This window comes from Oncorhynchus keta, unplaced genomic scaffold (assembly GCF_023373465.1).
Source record: "Oncorhynchus keta strain PuntledgeMale-10-30-2019 unplaced genomic scaffold, Oket_V2 Un_contig_4700_pilon_pilon, whole genome shotgun sequence".
In the NCBI taxonomy this organism is placed as follows: Eukaryota; Metazoa; Chordata; class Actinopteri; order Salmoniformes; family Salmonidae; genus Oncorhynchus; species Oncorhynchus keta.
This window is the reverse complement of record NW_026287905.1, coordinates 401,027-420,052: the sequence shown is the minus strand read 5'-3', so window position 1 is coordinate 420,052 and position 19,026 is coordinate 401,027. Positions and strand designations below refer to the sequence as shown.

General features: G+C 48.6%; 1 protein-coding gene across 2 annotated transcripts in view; it reads right to left on the bottom strand.

Moving 5' to 3' along the window:
- Nucleotides 1–951: 951 nt before the first annotated feature.
- The window catches only part of ndc1 (NDC1 transmembrane nucleoporin), a 44,341-nt gene continuing 26,266 nt past the window's right edge, over nucleotides 952–19,026 (bottom strand). For both annotated transcript variants that reach the window (XM_052509521.1, XM_052509520.1), the window contains exons 10-18: nucleotides 17,470–17,551; nucleotides 14,420–14,587; nucleotides 10,682–10,957; nucleotides 9,342–9,454; nucleotides 9,173–9,223; nucleotides 5,227–5,290; nucleotides 5,032–5,132; nucleotides 4,492–4,652; nucleotides 952–1,448 (exon numbers count right to left, since the gene is read on the bottom strand). In XM_052509521.1, the coding sequence (XP_052365481.1) occupies nucleotides 1,385–1,448; nucleotides 4,492–4,652; nucleotides 5,032–5,132; nucleotides 5,227–5,290; nucleotides 9,173–9,223; nucleotides 9,342–9,454; nucleotides 10,682–10,957; nucleotides 14,420–14,587; nucleotides 17,470–17,551 (1,080 nt within the window). In that variant the 3' untranslated portion in view covers nucleotides 952–1,384. The remainder of the gene's footprint in view (nucleotides 1,449–4,491; nucleotides 4,653–5,031; nucleotides 5,133–5,226; nucleotides 5,291–9,172; nucleotides 9,224–9,341; nucleotides 9,455–10,681; nucleotides 10,958–14,419; nucleotides 14,588–17,469; nucleotides 17,552–19,026) is intronic.

The window sequence follows — 19,026 nt, the reverse complement described above, 5'->3', positions numbered from 1 at the left end:
CAACACTGTAGTTACTCCACAAGAATAACCTAATTGACAGAGTGAGAAGACTGAAGACTGTACAGAATAAAAATGTTCAAAACACGCATCCTGTTTGCAACAAGGTACTAAAGTAATACTGCAAAAAAATATAGCAAAGCAATTAACTTTTTGTCCTGAATGCAGTGTTATTGGATTTGCCCCAAACATACAACACATTACTGAGTACCACTCTCCATATTTTCAAGCGTAGTCGTGGCTGCATCATGTTATGGGTATGCTTGTCATTGTTAAGGACTGGGGAGGTTTTCAGGATAAAAATAACGTATGGAATGGAGCTAAGCACAGGCAAAAACCTAGAGGAAAACCTGGTTCATTCTGCTTTCCACCAGACACTGGGAGATGAATTAATGTTGAATAGAACCAACATGAACACCTGTAAACGCTCAACACCTGCCACGTGGGAGATCTTTGCGACCTTGTAGACTATCATGAAATACGCATATGTATTCATGTTGAGGTGCCCCCCTCTGATGTTTTGAGGGAAATTAAAACATGTTACCTACATTAAGACCTAAACGATGTAGCAGTAAGTAGTAGCCTGGTGTAGTGATAACAACACACAATGTTTTCATAATTCACTGCGTTTCAGCAGTCATTAAAGTATTGCTAAAATCTTATGTTGGACAATGTAGAATAGGCGAGTCACTCAGCATAGATTTATATATTTTTTTCAAGTTCTTTGTTTATTAAATTATTCTTCTCTTGTCGAGTTCAATATCCCTTCAAGGAATCAGCCGTACACATATTTCAGAGTCTCCTGCGACATATATTATTAGTGGAACCGTCACAGGGGGGTGTTGAGGATTACGCTGCCCTGTACCTGGCGTGGCCCTTGTGGCAGCGCCCTCTGCTGGGCAAAACACTTCTCTACAGATGTATATGCGCATGAACCAAAATGAGACCAAGGCATCTTTTTACAACACGTTTTATTCATTCCCTATGTAGTCATGGATCATACGTGAACTCAGGTTGCTGGAGGTGACTTTTCAAAGACTTCCTAGACGTATGTCGCAATCCCGTTCATTTCAGTTAAAGCAGAAAACAACAAAGCGATTTGTCAGATGGACAAAAAACATTATTGACAGAGCTCATTACAAAATGTATAGTACAAAACAAAAAACAACTAACAAGAACTTGGAAGTAACCTCGTTTCCTACGAACAGTAGTCTAGGCAACCAATTCAAATTTGGCACTTTCAAGATCTTTCAATAGGAAGCACAGCCACACACACACACACACACACACACACACACACACACACACACACACACACACACACACACACACACACACTACCATTGTCATCAGCTAAGTGACAGTCCTGGGCATGACACTCACGCCTTCACTCTTTATACTCCAGGAAGTGCTGCAGTCTCTTCCGGTGCTCTGCGGACATCTGGACAGCGCTGGAAACCAGGGACACACGAATCAGACAATCAGATCTGTGTTTGCAGGAGTAGGACAAGGATAAACTTTCAAACTAAGCTTCACATCCACAACGGCAAAACATGATTACACCTATTCTATAGCAGTAGTAGATGACCTGACCAAATCAATTGTGGGACCAAAACATTATAAAGGAAAGTGTTGGAGCAATTGAGTGTTCGGCTTCTACCTCAGTGTGCTCAACAGCCAGCCTCCCCATATTACCACATCTCTCAGGTCCAGCCCCCATATTACCGCATCTCTCAGGTCCAGCCCCCATATTACCGCATCTCTCAGGTCCAGCCCCCATATTAGAGCATCTCTCAGGTCCAGCCCCCATATTAGAGCATCTCTCAGGTCCAGCCCCCATATTAGAGCATCTCTCAGGTCCAGCCCCCATATTACAGCATCTCTCAGGTCCAGCCCCCATATTACAGCATCTCTCAGGTCCAGCCCCCATATTACAGCATCTCTCAGGTCCAGCCCCCATATTACCACATCTCTCAGGTCCAGCCCCCATATTACCACATCTCTCAGGTCCAGCCCCCATATTACCACATCTCTCAGGTCCAGCCCCCCATATTACCACATCTCTCAGGTCCAGCCCCCATATTACCACATCTCTCAGGTCCAGCCCCCATATTACCACATCTCTCAGGTCCAGCCCCCATATTACCACATCTCTCAGGTCCAGCCCCCATATTACCACATCTCTCAGGTCCAGCCCCCCATATTACCACATCTCTTAGGTCCAGCCCCCATATTACCACATCTCTTAGGTCCAGCCCTCTCTCAGGTCCAGCCCCCATATTACCACATCTCTCAGGTCCAGCCCCCATCTCTCAGGTCATATTACCAGCATCTCTCAGGTCCAGCCCCCCATATTACCAGCCCCCCCATAGCATCTCTCAGGTCCAGCCCCCATATTACCAGCATCTCTCAGGTCCAGCCCCCATATTACAGCATCTCTCAGGTCCAGCCCCCATATTAGCCCCCATCTCTCATCCAGCCCCCAATATTACCACATCTCTCAGGTCCAGCCCCCATATTACTCTCAGGTCCAGCCCCCATATTACCAGCATCTCTCAGGTCCAGCCCCCATATTACAGCATCTCTCAGGTCCAGCCCCCATATTACAGCATCTCTCAGGTCCAGCCCCCATATTTACACATCTCTCAGGTCATCTCTCAGGTCCAGCCCCCATATTACCACATCTCTCAGGTCCAGCCCCCATATTACAGCATCTCTCAGGTCCAGCCCCCATATTACAGCATCTCTCAGGTCCAGCCCCCATATTACCATCATCTCTCCAGCCCCAGCCCCCATATTACCACATCTCTCAGGTCCAGCCCCCATATTACCACATCTCTCAGGTCCAGCCCCCATATTACCAGCATCTCTCAGGTCCAGCCCCCATATTACAGCATCTCTCAGGTCCAGCCCCCATATTACCAGCATCTCTCAGGTCCAGCCCCCATATTACCACATCTCTCAGGTCCAGCCCCCATATTACAGCATCTCTCAGGTCCAGCCCCCATATTACAGCATCTCTCAGGTCCAGCAGCCCCATCCCCATATTACCACATCTCTCAGGTCCAGCCCCCCCATATTACCACATCTCTCAGGTCCAGCCCCCATATTACCACATCTCTCAGGTCCAGCCCCCATATTACCACATCTCTCAGGTCCAGCCCCCATATTACCGCATCTCTCAGGTCCAGCCCCCATATTACAGCATCTCTCAGGTCCAGCCCCCATATTACCACATCTCTCAGGTCCAGCCCCCCATATTACCACATCTCTCAGGTCCAGCCCCCATATTACCACATCTCTTAGGTCCAGCCCCCATATTACCACATCTCTCAGGTCCAGCCCCCATATTACCACATCTCTCAGGTCCAGCCCCCATATTACAGCATCTCTCAGGTCCAGCCCCCATATTACAGCATCTCTCAGGTCCAGCCCCCATATTACAGCATCTCTCAGGTCCAGCCCCCATATTACAGCATCTCTCAGGTCCAGCCCCCATATTACAGCATCTCTCAGGTCCAGCCCCCATATTACAGCATCTCTCAGGTCCAGCCCCCATATTACAGCATCTCTCAGGTCCAGCCCCCATATTACAGCATCTCTCAGGTCCAGCCCCCATATTACAGCATCTCTCAGGTCCAGCCCCCATATTACAGCATCTCTCAGGTCCAGCCCCCATATTACAGCATCTCTCAGGTCCAGCCCCCATATTACAGCATCTCTCAGGTCCAGCCCCCATATTACAGCATCTCTCAGGTCCAGCCCCCATATTACAGCATCTCTCAGGTCCAGCCCCCATATTACAGCATCTCTCAGGTCCAGCCCCCATATTACCACATCTCTCAGGTCCAGCCCCCATATTACAGCATCTCTCAGGTCCAGCCCCCATATTACAGCATCTCTCAGGTCCAGCCCCCATATTACCACATCTCTCAGGTCCAGCCCCCATATTACCACATCTCTCAGGTCCAGCCCCCATATTACCACATCTCTCAGGTCCAACCCCCATATTACCACATCTCTCAGGTCCAACCCCCATATTACCACATCTCTCAGGTCCAACCCCCATATTACCACATCTCTTAGGTCCAGCCCCCATATTACAGCATCTCTCAGGTCCAGCCCCCATATTACAGCATCTCTCAGGTCCAACCCCCATATTACAGCATCTCTCAGGTCCAACCCCCATATTACAGCATCTCTCAGGTCCAGCCCCCATATTACAGCATCTCTCAGGTCCAACCCCCATATTACAGCATCTCTCAGGTCCAACCCCCATATTACAGCATCTCTCAGGTCCAACCCCCATATTACAGCATCTCTCAGGTCCAGCCCCCATATTACCACATCTCTCAGGTCCAACCCCCATATTACCACATCTCTCAGGTCCAACCCCCATATTACAGCATCTCTCAGGTCCAACCCCCATATTACAGCATCTCTCAGGTCCAGGACCGCATTAAAGTGGTGTTTAACTACATCTGCTATTCTTACTGGAGGTGTCCTCCGAAGGTGGCTGTGATCCTGTAGACAGAGGTCTTCAGGGTGGATCGCAGGGCGAAGCGGAGCGTCTTGAAACTGTCATCTCCCATACTGCAGGAACAGTGACCTGGTTTAGAGGAGGTATGGGGGAGCTTGAAGTGACGATCCACAGCCTGGAGGAGAGGAGAGGGGGTGAGGAGAGGAGGAGGGGGGGTGAGGAGAGGAGGTCCAGAGGAGGGGGGTGAGGAGAGGAGAGGAGGGGGGGGTGAGGGAGAGGAGAGGAGGGGGTGAGGGAGAGGAGGAGAGGGGGTGAGGAGAGGGAAGGAAGGAAGGAAGACAGTCAGGCATTAAGCAGTCTTGGTATGGATGGATTTGTGCTAACTAACATGTTGACACACTCCCCCCCCCCCATAGTCGATCAAATAATTTAGTGAAACATTACAAGCTAAGAACAGGTCAGCGAGAACCAGCAAATACTGTACCATTATTAGATTCATTTTAAGTGAAAAGTACGCAGGTCTGAAGCTGTCAAATTAACTTCACATGTCTAACCTCCTGTAACAGCAGTAGGGTGCTGAGGATGGTAGGCAGGGTGGTCTGAACTATTCCATACTGGTCCTCAGAGAAGGACGCTGCCACCAGGTGAGACAGACCTACAGGAGGGAGAACATTAGGCTACAATATAAATCTTGACAAAATGTGAAAATCTGTTGTTTTTCTGCAAAAATCTGATGAAGAATGCAAGACCTTGCAGAGCCCATATGTGAACCTGGCTGTCAGCAAACAGGGCCTGACTGGAGGCTTCTGGTAGCTGCAGGGAGAGACAACAATGAGTGAGGAAACTCTACAGAAATCACACAGTGTTAGCCACGGCTAACTGGGCCTTCAGCAATCACACGGTGTTAGCCGCGGCTAACTGGGACGGCAGCAATCACACGGTGTTAGCCACGGCTAACTGGGCCTTTAGCAATCATACGGTGTTAGCCACGGCTAACTGGGACAGCGGCAATCATACGGTGTTAGCCACGGCTAACTGGGCCTTCAGCAATCACACGGTGTTAGCCACGGCTAACTGGGCCTTCAGCAATCACACGGTGTTAGCCACGGCTAACTGGGCCTTCAGCAATCACACGGTGTTAGCCACGGCTAACTGGGCCTTCAGCAATCACACGGTGTTAGCCACGGCTAACTGGGCCTTCAGCAATCACACGGTGTTAGCCACGGCTAACTGGGCCTTCAGCAATCACACGGTGTTAGCCACGGCTAACTGGGCCTTCAGCAATCACACGGTGTTAGCCACGGCTAACTGGGCCTTCAGCAATCACACGGTGTTAGCCACGGCTAACTGGGCATTTAGCAATCACACGGTGTTAGCCACGGCTAACTGGGACAGCAGCAATCATACGGTGTTAGCCACAGCTAACTGGGCCTTCAGCAATCATACGGTGTTAGCCACGGCTAACTGGGCCTTCAGCAATCATACGGTGTTAGCCACGGCTAACTGGGCCTTCAGCAATCATACGTTGTTAGCCACGGCTAACTGGGCCTTCAGCAATCATACGTTGTTAGCCACGGCTAACTGGGCCTTCAGCAATCACACGGTGTTAGCCACGGCTAACTGGGCCTTCAGCAATCACACGGTGTTAGCCACGGCTAACTGGGCCTTCAGCAATCACACGGTGTTAGCCACGGCTAACTGGGACAGCAGCAATCATACGGTGTTAGCCACGGCTAACTGGGCCTTCAGCAATCATACGGTGTTAGCCACGGCTAACTGGGACAGAAGCAATAATACGGTGTTAGCCACGGCTAACTGGGCCTTCAGCAATCATACAGTGTTAACCACGGCTAACTGGACCTTCAGCAATCATACGGTGTTAGCGCCACGGCTAACTGGGCCTTCAGCAATCATACTGTGTTAGCCACGGCTAACTGGGCCTTCAGCAATCATACGGTGTTAACCACGGCTAACTGGGCCTTCAGCAATCATACGGTGTTAGCCACGGCTAACTGGGCCTTCAGCAATCATACGGTGTTAGCCACGGCTAACTGGGCCTTCAGCAATCATACGGTGTTAGCCACGGCTAACTGGGCCTTTAGCAATCATACGGTGTTAGCCACGGCTAACTGGGCCTTCAGCAATCATACGGTGTTAGCCACGGCTACATGCACTACATTGAGAGAATGATATCATATTGCTAGAAGGTACGGCTAGCTAGCGCTTGTCTGCATCTCCGGTATTTTCCATCCTACAGCCATTCTCCATCTTCTTTTCAAATAGTGAGCCAACACTATTACTATTATTACTATTACTACATTACTATTTACCTGGTTAGCTCTCTTAGCCGACGCCCCCCATACTGCGCCCCCACGCTCTCTCTGCGCCTCCTTACGCCCCAGGTACTGCGCATCTCTCAGGTCCAGCCCCCAATATTACCCATCTCTCAGGTCGCCCTCGCGCCACGCCCCTACTGCGCTGACGCCCCTACTGCGCTGACGCTCTTAAAATTACCACATGCGCTGACGCCCCCTACTGCGCTGGTCCAGCCCCCAATATTACGCCCCTACTGCGCCGACGCTTCTCTTACTGCGCCGACGCTTCACTGCGCCCCATATTACAGACGCCCCCATATTACTGCGCCGACGCTCCCACATATTACAGGGTGCGCCAGACGCTCCCCACTGGTGCCGACGCCCCCCCCACTGCGCCGAGCGCCCCCACTGCACACCCCCATATTACACGCTTTACCACTGCGCCGACGCTCCCTACTCTCTTAGAGTCGGCGCTCCCTACTGCGTCGACGCTCCCTACTGAGTCGACGCTCCCTACTGAGTCGACGCATCCCCACTGAGTCGACGCTCCCCCACTGCGCCGACGCTCCCCACTGGTGCCGACGCCCCCACTGCGCCGGCCAGCCCCCACTGCGCCCCCATATTACCACATCTCTCAGACGCTCCCCACTGCAATCTTAGCCAACCCCATATTACAACACGCTCCCCACTGTCCCCCACTGCGCTATTACCGACGCTCCCCATGCGCCTTTAGACGCTCCTACTGAGTCGACGCTCCCTACTGAGTCGATCATTACGCTCCCTACTGAGTCGACGCTCCCTACTGAGTCGACGCTCCCTACTGAGTCAACGCTCCCTACTGAGTCAACGCTCCCTACTGGTCGACGCTCCCTACTGAGTCGACGGGCTCCCTACTGAGTCGACGCTCCAATACTGAGTCGACGCTCCCAGGTGCTGAGTCGAGCGCTCTCCTACTGCGCCCCCATATTACAGCCGACGCCTCCCCATGTTGCGCCCCCACGCTCCCTACTGCGCCCCCATTCACGCTCCCTACTGCGCCGGGCTCCCAGCTGCGCGGTGTTAGCCACTACTGCGCCGCACGCTCCCTACTGCGCCCCCACGCTCCCTTACACGCGCCGCATTAAAGCGACGCTCCCTTCTGGACTGCGCCCGACGCCCTCTACTGCGCCGGTTTAGAGGGAGGTATGGGGGAGCACGCCCCTGACTGCGCCGACGCCCCCACTCTTGCGATTCTGGCTCAAGGAAGTAGCTAAAGCCTTTAGATGACATTGGTAATTTCAGCAAGATGGAGGGAGGAAGTTTAATTCGTAGGGGAGGGAGGAAGTTTAATTCGTAGGGGAGGGAGGAAGTTTAATTCGTAGGGGAGGGTGGAAGTTTAATTAGTAATGCCTGAATGATGGAGCCCTTCTCTCAGTTTAATTAGTAATGCCTGAATGATGGAGCCCTTCTCTCAGTTTAATTAGTAATGCCTGAATGATGGAGCTCTTCTCTCAGTTTAATTAGTAATGCCTGAATGATGGAGCTCTTCTCTCAGTTTAATTAGTAATGCCTGAATGATGGAGCCCTTCTCTGAGTTTAATTAGTAATGCCTGAATGATGGAGCCCTTCTCTCAGTTTAATTAGTAATGCCTGAATGATGGAGCCCTTCTCTCAGTTTAATTAGTAATGCCTGAATGATGGAGCCCTTCTCTCAGTTTAATTAGTAATGCCTGAATGATGGAGCCCTTCTCTCAGTTTAATTAGTAATGCCTGAATGATGGAGCCCTTCTCTCAGTTTAATTAGTAATGCCTGAATGATGGAGCCCTTCTCTCAGTTTAATTAGTAATGCCTGAATGATGGAGCCCTTCTCTCAGTTTAATTAGTAATGCCTGAATGATGGAGCCCTTCTCTCAGTTTAATTAGTAATGCCTGAATGATGGAGCCCTTCTCTCAGTTTAATTAGTAATGCCTGAATGATGGAGCCCTTCTCTCAGTTTAATTAGTAATGCCTGAATGATGGAGCCCTTCTCTCAGTTTAATTAGTAATGCCTGAATGATGGAGCCCTTCTCTCAGTTTAATTAGTAATGCCTGAATGATGGAGCTCTTCTCTCCGTTGAATTAGTAATGCCTGAGCGAATGGTGAGCCTGCTAGACCAGGTAACTTCCAGCATTAAGTAGATGATTTGTTAGGGATGATTTGGGGAAGAGCATGCAGTGAGCCCATGAGTTCCAGAGACAGAGTCCTGGCCCCACACCCCAGAGACAGCGTGCAGGTAAACACACCCCAGGGACAGAGTCCTGGCCCCACACCCCAGGGACAGCGTGCAGGTAAACACACCCCAGGGACAGAGTCCTGGCCCCACACCCCAGAGACAGCGTGCAGGTAAACACACCCTTACCTTGTTAAACAGATACATTATCAGCATCCGCTTTGCCAAGAAATGTTTAACCTGAATGAGACAATAATAAGTTAATAAAAAAATAATGAATAATAGCTAAAATAATACACCACATCACTAGTCAGTAGCTACCAAATGGGAGAACGTTGTTAGAAACACAAGGCAGTACCTGGTCCTTCCTGTTCTGTAGGAAGGTAACAAGGAAGGAGGGTTTGAGTTGGGCCTGGGACGGGCTGGGGGCGGGACCAGGAGATGGCGGAGGACTGCCGTTCAGCTGGGAGTCTAGACATAAAACAGAGAATGGTCTGAATTCATAGGTCAATAAACATCGGCGTTGTTGACTCAAACAGATCCATGGTTCTGAAATTGTATTGATCACATATAAGTGTTTAGCAGATGTTATTGTGGGTGTAGCAAAGCGCTTGTGTTTCTAGCTCCAACATTGCAGTAATATCTAACTAAATGCTTGTGTTTCTAGCTCCAACAGTGCAGTAATATCTAACTAAATGCTTGTGTTTCTAGCTCCAACAGTGCAGTAGTATGTAACAGGCTGACTACACCGCTCGCGTGCGCGAGTGTTGCAAAATATATTTAAAAATCTATATTATTCAATTATCGCGCGGCAACGAGCGTCTGCGTTGCCAAGGGCTAAAATAGAAGTCAGTTCTATTTCTGACGCAGATCGAGCTGCAAGTCCTGCCTTTCCCATCTCCTCATTGGTTTATAGAAGCTGCTACCCACGTGCCATCTCCTCATTGGTTATACCCACGTGGGTGACTGAAAGACGAACGAGGTCGGTGGCGGTAATGCACCTAATTCATGAAAGTTGCCAATTGCAATATAAAGTTCAGTGAAGAAAAAGACTGGAAGGAGGAGAGATGACTGGAAACGATTTGGTTGTCTATTTTATGTGTGGATTAACTGTCGGGAGTAGAGGACCTTGTGCATTTCAGGTAAAAATAACAACTCAATGTTTATATCCCAGGACAAATTAGCAACAGTAGGCTAGCTAAAATAGGACAAATTAGCGAGCAACAGCAAGCTAAGTAGCTAAATGTTTAATGCTTTTCGACCTGTCCCCAAATGAATGTAATTGGTTCAGAGTTTGTTTTGATATTTTAACCTGCGTGTCGTGATCGCGTTTGTTGTCGGGGGACAAAATAAATGTATGCACTAAGGCGCACGCAGCCGGTTTTGGTTCCATGTTAGTTTCACGACATGTACCCAAAATACACGTAAATCTAGGTAAGGAATGGATTAAGTTTGTGTGTGTGTGTATGTATATAAATAAATAAAAGAGCAGCATTGGACTAAGATACAGTGGTATAGTTTAGAATACAGTACATATGAGATGGGCGATGCAATATTTACACATAATTAAAGTGATTAAATATGATACCACTCATACTATGCAGTCCCATGGCTCATAGTAGCAAAAGCAGTATAGTGAAATACGACTCTAGTCCATCGGTAAAACCAGCCATGCGTGACCCCTGGGCTGTCCCTCACCTGTAGAAGCAGACCAGAGTTTGGGGCCCCTCCTCATGACGTGAGGGCTCTGGATGGAGTTGAAGCTGGGGGACAGGGCCCCCTGAGGCTCCAGGGGGCCAGTTAGCCGCCGCAGGGCGGGGGAGGAGAAGGGGCTGTCTAGGTCCGGGGTAAAGGGGATGGTCAGGGGAGTTCGCAGCCCCGCCCCGCCAGAGGAACGTAAGAACACTGAGCCAGGGGTTCTGATCAGGGCGCCGGGCCGAGGAGTCTTCATATCCTCCATACCGACAGAAGTTACTGGAGGAATAGAGGGAGTCAGAGGGGTGTTTTTAAAGGACTTACATACTATTAAAAAAGGTGATCTGACCGCAACCCTGGTTCTAGGGAGATAGAGTGAGCAGGCCGGGCACTAACACCGCTGACTATGATAGGCTGACCACTGACCATGGTTAGAGCCCTGAATGCTGATTGGCTGACCACGGTTTGACGTTGGTTCAGAATTTTCTCTAGAATGTAAACACGATTTTAAACAACCCTGGTTCTGGGAAGATAGTGCCCAGCCTGCTCACTCCAACACCGCTGACTAATCAAGGTCTTGATGAGCAGTTGATTAGAGGACCGTTAATTGGACTTGTTAATCCAAGGCTGTAAAACAAAAGTTGCACATCACATGATAGGCTGACCACTGACCATGGTTAGAGCCCTGAATGCTGATTGGCTGACCACGGTTTGACGTTGGTTCAGAATGTTCTCTAGAATGTAAACATTATTTTAAACTGGGTGGATCGAGCTCTGAATGCTGATTGGCTGACAGGTATGGTATATCAGACCGTATAACAACATTTATTTTTACTGCTCTAATTACGTTGGTAACCAGTTTATAACAGCATTAAGGCACCTCAGGGTTTGTGGTATATGGCCAATATACCACGGCTAAGGGCTGTATCCAGGCACTCCGTGTTGCGTCGTGCTTAAGAACAGCCCTTAGTCGTGCTATATTGGCCATATACCACACACCCTGAGGTGACTTATTGCTTAAATATAGAAAAATAAATATATATTTTTTACTGTATATGTTTTGATTGCACTATACACAGATACCACAGCGTATTTACTTCTTACACATTTTGTAACATTACGTTTAAAAAAAATCTGCAATCTACACACAACACCCCAATCATTCCAAAATGACATCACAACATTCCAAAATGACATCACAACATTCCAAAATGACATCACAACATTCCAAAATGACAAAGCAAAAACGGGTTCAGAATTTTTTCCAAATCTATTAAAAATAAAAAACTGATTTAAATAAATGTAAGTATTCAGACTCTTCGCTATGAGACTCTAAATTGAGCTCAGGTGCATCCTGTTTCCATTGATCATCCTTCAGATGTTTCTACAACTTGATCGGAGTCCACCTGTGGTAAATTCAATTGACTGGACATGATTTGGAAAGACACACACCTGTCTATATAAGGTTCCACAGTTGACAGGTGCATGTCAGATCAGAAATGAGGTCGAAGGAATTGTCCGTAGAGCTCAGAGACAGGATTGTGGTCCTTCTGTAGCTCAGTTGGTAGAGCATGGCGCTTGTAACGCCAGGGTAGTGGGTTCGATTCCCGGGATCACCCATACGTAGAATGTATGCACACATGACTGTAAGTCGCTTTGGATAAAAGCGTCTGCTAAATGGCATATATTATATTATTATATTATCATATATTATTGTGTCGAGGCACAGAACTAGGAAAGGGTACCAAAAATGTCTGCAGCATTGAAGGTCCCCAAGAACACAGTGGCCTCTATCAGTCTTGTTTGGAACCACCAAGACTCTTCCTAGAGCTGGCTGCCCAGCCAAACAGAGCAATGGAGGAAACCTGGCACCATCCCTACGGTGAAGCATGGTGGTGGCAGCATCATATTGTGGGGATGTTTTTCAGAGGCAGGGACTGGGAGACTAGTCAGGATCGTGGGTAAAGATGAACGGAGCAAAGTACAGAGAGATCCATGATGAAAACCTGCTCCAGAGCCCTCAGGACCTCAGATTGGGGTGAAGGTTCACCTTCCAACAGGACAACGACCCAAAGCACACAGCAAAGACAACGCAGGAGTGGCTCCGGGACAAGTCTCTGAATGTCCTTGAGTGGCCCAGCCAGAGCCTGGACTTGAACCTGATCGAACATCTCTGGAGAGACCTGAAAATAGCTGTGCAGCGAAGCTCCCCATCCAACCTGACAGAGATGGAGAGGATCTGCAGAGAAGAATGGGAGAAACTCCCCCAAAAACTGGTGTGCCAATCTTGTAGCGTCATACCCAAGAAGACTTGAGGCTGTAATCGCTGCCAAAGGTGCTTCAACAAAGTACAGAGTAAAGGGTCTCATGTAAATGTGATTTCTAGTTTTAAATTTTGTAATAAAGTAAAACATTTCTTAAGACCTGCTTTTGTTTGTCATTGTGGGGTATCGTGACGTCATTATGGGGGCTTCGTGACGTCATTATGGGGGCACCGTGACGTCATTATGGGGGCACCGTGACGTCATTATGGGGGCACCGTGACGTCATTATGGGGGCACCGTGACGTCATTATGGGGGCACCGTGACGTCATTATGGGGCTTGGCGTCATTATGGGGGCACGTCATTATGGGGGCACCGTATGGGGGGGCACCGTGGCGTCATTATGGGGCGTCATTATGGGGGCACCGTGACGTCATTATGGGGGCTTCGTGACGTCATTATGGGGGCACCGTGACGTCATTATGGGGGCACCGTGGCGTCATTATGGGGGCACCGTGGGGGCACCGTCGCGTCATTATGGGGGCATTATGGGGCACCGCGTCATTATGGGGGCACCGTGGCGTCATTATGGGGGCGTCATTATGGGGCCGTGGCGTCATTATGGGGGCACCGTGACGTCATTATGGGGGCTTCGTGACGTCATTATGGGGGCATGACGTCATTATGGGGGCTTCGTGGCATTATGGGGGCCGTGGCGTCATTATGGGGGCACCGTGATGTCACCGTGACGTCATTATGGGGGCACCGGGGGCTTGATGTCATTATGGGGGCACCGTGATGTCATTATGGGGGCGTCATTATGGGGGCACATTATGGGGGCGTGGCGTCATGGGGGCATATGATGTCATTATGGGGGCTTCGTGATGTCATTATGGGGGCTTGATGTCATTATGGGGGCTTCGTGACGTCATTATGGGGGCACCGTCATTATGGGGGCTTCGTCATTATGGGGGCCGTGACGTCATTATGGGGCGTCATTATGGGGGCACCGTGGGGGGCTCGTGATGTCATTATGGGGGCACCGTGATGTCATTATGGGGGCACCGTGACGTCATTATGGGGGCACCGTGACGTCATTATGGGGGCTTCGTGATGTCACCGTGGCGTCATTATGGGGGCGTTATGGGGGCATTATGGGGGCACCGTGACGTGGGGGCACGTGACGTCATTATGGGGGCACCGTGACGTCATTATGGGGGCACCGTGACGTCATTATGGGGGCACCGTGACGTCATTATGGGGGCACCGTGACGTCATTATGGGGGCTTCGTGACGTCATTATGGGGGCTTCGTGACGTCATCGGGGGGTATTGTGTGTAGATTTGAGGGGAACAACAACTTAATTCAGAATAAGGCTGTAATGAAATATGGGGACAAAGTCAAGTGGGTCTGAATACTTTCTGAAAGCAGTGTAATAATGTTCTTCAGAGAGAGAGACAGAGCGGCGGTGTAGCTACCGGAGCCTTCCGAGGAGGTGGCGGACCGCTTGTTGCCCCCTGTAGACTGGGACTTGGCCCGTCCGTTAGTAGCTACAGTGTCATGGTGGGCTACCAGCCGCTCAGTCAGGTCAGACAACAGAGACAGACACTCCTTACTCAGGGCCGTCCAGATGTGAGGGTGACCGCCTGGGGAAAACACAGAACGACAAAGGAAAAGTTACCTTCCAGGAATTACATGCAGAAAGGGAAACATTTCTCAAGACTCTACATCCACAAAGTCAAAATTGGCTAGATCGTTAAAATTCATAAACGACTCAAATTTGCAACAAAAAAAGTGCTCAGGGTTCTACAGAGCTAACAAGATGGTCAAGGATCATTTAGCTATTAGATTTAGAATTTGAAGATCCCTGTAAAGTTTTATTTTTAATAAATAAATAAATATATATAAACAATTATTTGATGAAGCATTGCATTTGGCCTTAGAAAGTGAATAACATTGAAAAACATGAAATAAAATCACAAGGAAGTGTTTAAGTAACTCCTATGGCTGGTAGTCATGAAATTGTGTCAGCATTTTTGTCGCCATAGAAATGACTGCCGGTCTCACAGTAATGGACTGTTAATTAACAAACATGGTTTAGCTTCGCCAGGCCTCCACGCAAACAAGCCACTGAAACCTCATTTTAACCATGATTTATTTCAGGTCTAAAGAAACAGAATGGCCTGTGTGTATACATCAGATCTAATATGTATGGTAATATGGTGTTTTACACTAAAATATCAAACCCAACACGAAACAAGTCTAATGATTTTACTGTGGGGGGGGGGAAAGAAAAATAAAAAAATCTGTCAATTTAAATAAATTCTTTAGGCTCTCATCTACGGATTTCACATGACGAGGCTGGGGCGCAGCCTATGGGTGGGCCTGGGAGTGCATAGGTTCACCCAGCCAATCAGAATGACTTCTTCCCCACAAAAGGGCTTTATTCCAGACAGAAATACTCCTCAGTTTCATCAGTTGTCCGGGTGGCTGGTCTCAGACAATCCCTCAGGTGAAGAAGCAGGAAGTGGAGGTCCTGGGCTGGCGTGGTGACACGTGGTCTGCGGTTGTGAGGCCGTTTGGACGGACTGACAAATTCTCTAAAACGATGTTGGAGGCGGCTTATGGTAGAGAAATTAACAAAATTATCTGGAAACAACTCTAGTGGGCATTCCTGTAGTCGGGATGACAATCACACGCTCCTTCAAAACTTGAGACATCTGTGGCCTCGACGTGGAATTAGCACTGTCTATTTACAGTGGAAATGCCCCCATTCACTTCGGGTTACCTTCAAAACAAGTCCCGTGACACTTGTAAATGTGGTTAGAGTGGTTAGAGCATTGGACTAGTAACCGGAAGGTTGCGAGTTCAAACCCCCGAGCTGACAAAGTACAAATCTGTCGTTCTGCCCTTCAACAGGCAGTTAACCCACTGTTCCCAGGCCGTCATTGAAAATAAGAATATGTTCTTAACTGACTTGCCTGGTTAAATAAAGGTAAAAAAATAAATAAATAAAAATATTTCACTTATCATCACCAAAGCCAACTCCTCTTTGGCCGCCTTTCCTTCCAGTTCCCTGCTGCCAACGACATAGCCCATCTGTAAATAGCCCATCCAACTACCTCATCCCCATATTGTTATTTATTTAGCTCCTTTGCACCCCAGTATCTCTACTTGCACTTTAATCTTCTGCTAAATTGTAATTATTTCACCACTGTGGCCTATTTATTGCCTTACCTCTCCAATCTTACTCCATATAAAGATTTTTCTATTGTGTTTTTGACTGTACGTTTGTTTATGTGTGACTCTGTTTTTGTCGCACTGCTTTGCTTTATCTTGGCCAGGTCGCAGATGTAAATGAGAACTTGTTCTCAACTGGTTAAAATAAAGGTGACATAAAATAAATTAAATAAATGGTGGTGGCAGCATCATGCTATGGGGATGCATTTCAGCAGCAGGGACTGGGAGACTAAGGACAGAGGGAACCATGAATGGAGCCAAATACAGGCAAATCCTTATTGAGAACCTGCTTCAGAGAGCAAACGACCTTAGACTGGGGTGAAGATTTACGTTCCAACAGGACAATGAGCCCAAGCATACAGCCAAAGCAATGCTGGAACAGCTTCAGAACAAAAATGTGAAAGTCATTGAGTGGCCCAGCCAAAGACTTGAACCCCATTGAAAATCTGTGGAAAGACTTGAAGATTGCTGTTCACCACCGTTCACCACCGCTGCAAGGAACAATGGGAGAAAATCCCCAAATCCGGATGTGCAAAGCTGATACAGACAAATTCCAAGACGACTCAAAGCTGTAAATCGCCGCCAAAAAGGTGCTTCTACAAAGTATTAACTCAGATTTGTGAATACTTACGTAAATAAGGTTTCTGTATTTCATTTCCAATAAATGCGGCAAAATTTCTAAAAACATGTTTTCACCTTGTCATTATGGGGAATTGTGGGTAGAATTTTTTAAAAATGTAATCCATTTTGAATTCAGGCTGTAACAAGAAAATGTGGAATAAGTCGAGGGGTGTGAATACTTTCTGAAGGCTCTGTATCTATAGTTTAACCAGATATCTTAAAATGGGGAATTTATTCAACTAATTAGATTTCCACGGGAACACGGAGATCGACTCGGGGGTAATTTAAGGTTAGGTTTAAAATAGTCAGAAATGGGCGACTGTGGCTAAGGACGCTACTGACAATCCATTGCCCCGGGACTACCAGGGAACATTGCCCCGGGACTACCAGGGAACATTGCCCCGGGACTACCAGGGAACATTGCCCCGGGACTAACAGGGAACATTGCCCCGGGACTACCAGGGAACATTGCCCCGGGACTACCAGACAGAAGAACATTATGCATACTGCAGAGTCAGTTGATGTTTCCGAGACATTTCCAATGTCAACAGTGTAGACAGTGCTCTTTTTGTTTTACTGTCAGTAATGAGACGCATGAAGTCAATCTGTAATGTGAGAGTATAAATATCCATTAGATGTATTTATGCAGGCAGAGCAGAGAGGTCACCTGGTTGGCTGAGACTGAACACCTCCAGACGTCTAGAAGGAGAATGTTGAGACAGCAGAGCCAGGTCCTGGAGGGCTAGGAACTGACAGGACAGAGGTAGAGTTAACCAGAGGGCTAGGAACTGACAGGACAGAGGTAGAGTTAACCAGAGGGCTAGGAACTGACAGGACAGAGGTCGAGTTAACCAGAGGGCTAGGAACTGACAGGACAGAGAGTAGGGTTAACCAGAGGGCTAGGAACTGACAGGACAGAGGTAGGGTTAACCAGAGGGCTAGGAACTGACAGGACAGAGGTAGAGTTAACCAGAGGGCTAGGAACTGACAGGACAGAGGTAGAGTTAACCAGAGGGCTAGGAACTGACAGGACAGAGGTAGAGTTAACCAGAGGGCTAGGAACTGACAGGACAGAGGTAGAGTTAACCAGAGGGCTAGGAACTGACAGGACAGAGGTAGAGTTAACCAGAGGGCTAGGAACTGACAGGACAGAGGTAGAGTTAACCAGAGGGCTAGGAACTGACAGGACAGAGGTAGAGTTAACCAGAGGGCTAGGAACTGACAGGACAGAGTTAACCAGAGGGCTAGGAACTGACAGGACAGAGGTAGAGTTAACCAGAGGGCTAGGAACTGACAGGACAGAGGTAGAGTTAACCAGAGGGCTAGGAACTGACAGGACAGAGGTAGAGTTAACCAGAGGGCTAGGAACTGACAGGACAGAGGTAGAGTTAACCAGAGGGCTAGGAACTGACAGGACAGAGGTCGAGTTAACCAGAGGGCTAGGAACTGACAGGACAGAGGTCGAGTTAACCAGAGGGCTAGGAACTGACAGGACAGAGGTAGAGTTAACCAGAGGGCTAGGAACTGACAGGACAGAGGTAGAGTTAACCAGAGGGCTAGGAACTGACAGGACAGAGGTAGAGTTAACCAGAGGGCTAGGAACTGACAGGACAGAGGTAGAGTTAACCAGAGGGCTAGGAACTGACAGGACAGAGGTAGAGTAAACCAGAGGGCTAGGAACTGACAGGACAGAGGTAGAGTTAACCAGAGGGCTAGGAACTGACAGGACAGAGGTAGGGTTAACCAGTAGGGTAGGGTAGGTAGGTAGGGTTAACCAGAGGGCTAGGAACTGACAGGACAGAGGCAGAGTTAACCAGAGGGCTAGGAACTGACAGGACAGAGGTAGAGTTAACCAGAGGGCTAGGAACTGACAGGACAGAGGTAGAGTTAACCAGAGGGCTAGGAACTGACAGGACAGAGGTAGAGTTAACCAGAGGGCTAGGAACTGACAGGACAGAGGTAGAGTTAACCAGAGGGCTAGGAACTGACAGGACAGAGGTAGAGTTAACCAGAGGGCTAGGAACTGACAGGACAGAGGTAGAGTTAACCAGAGGGCTAGGAACTGACAGGACAGAGGTAGAGTTAACCAGAGGGCTAGGAACTGACAGGACAGAGGTAGAGTTAACCAGAGGGCTAGGAACTGACAGGACAGAGGTAGAGTTAACCAGAGGGCTAGGAACTGACAGGACAGAGGTCGAGTTAACCAGAGGGCTAGGAACTGACA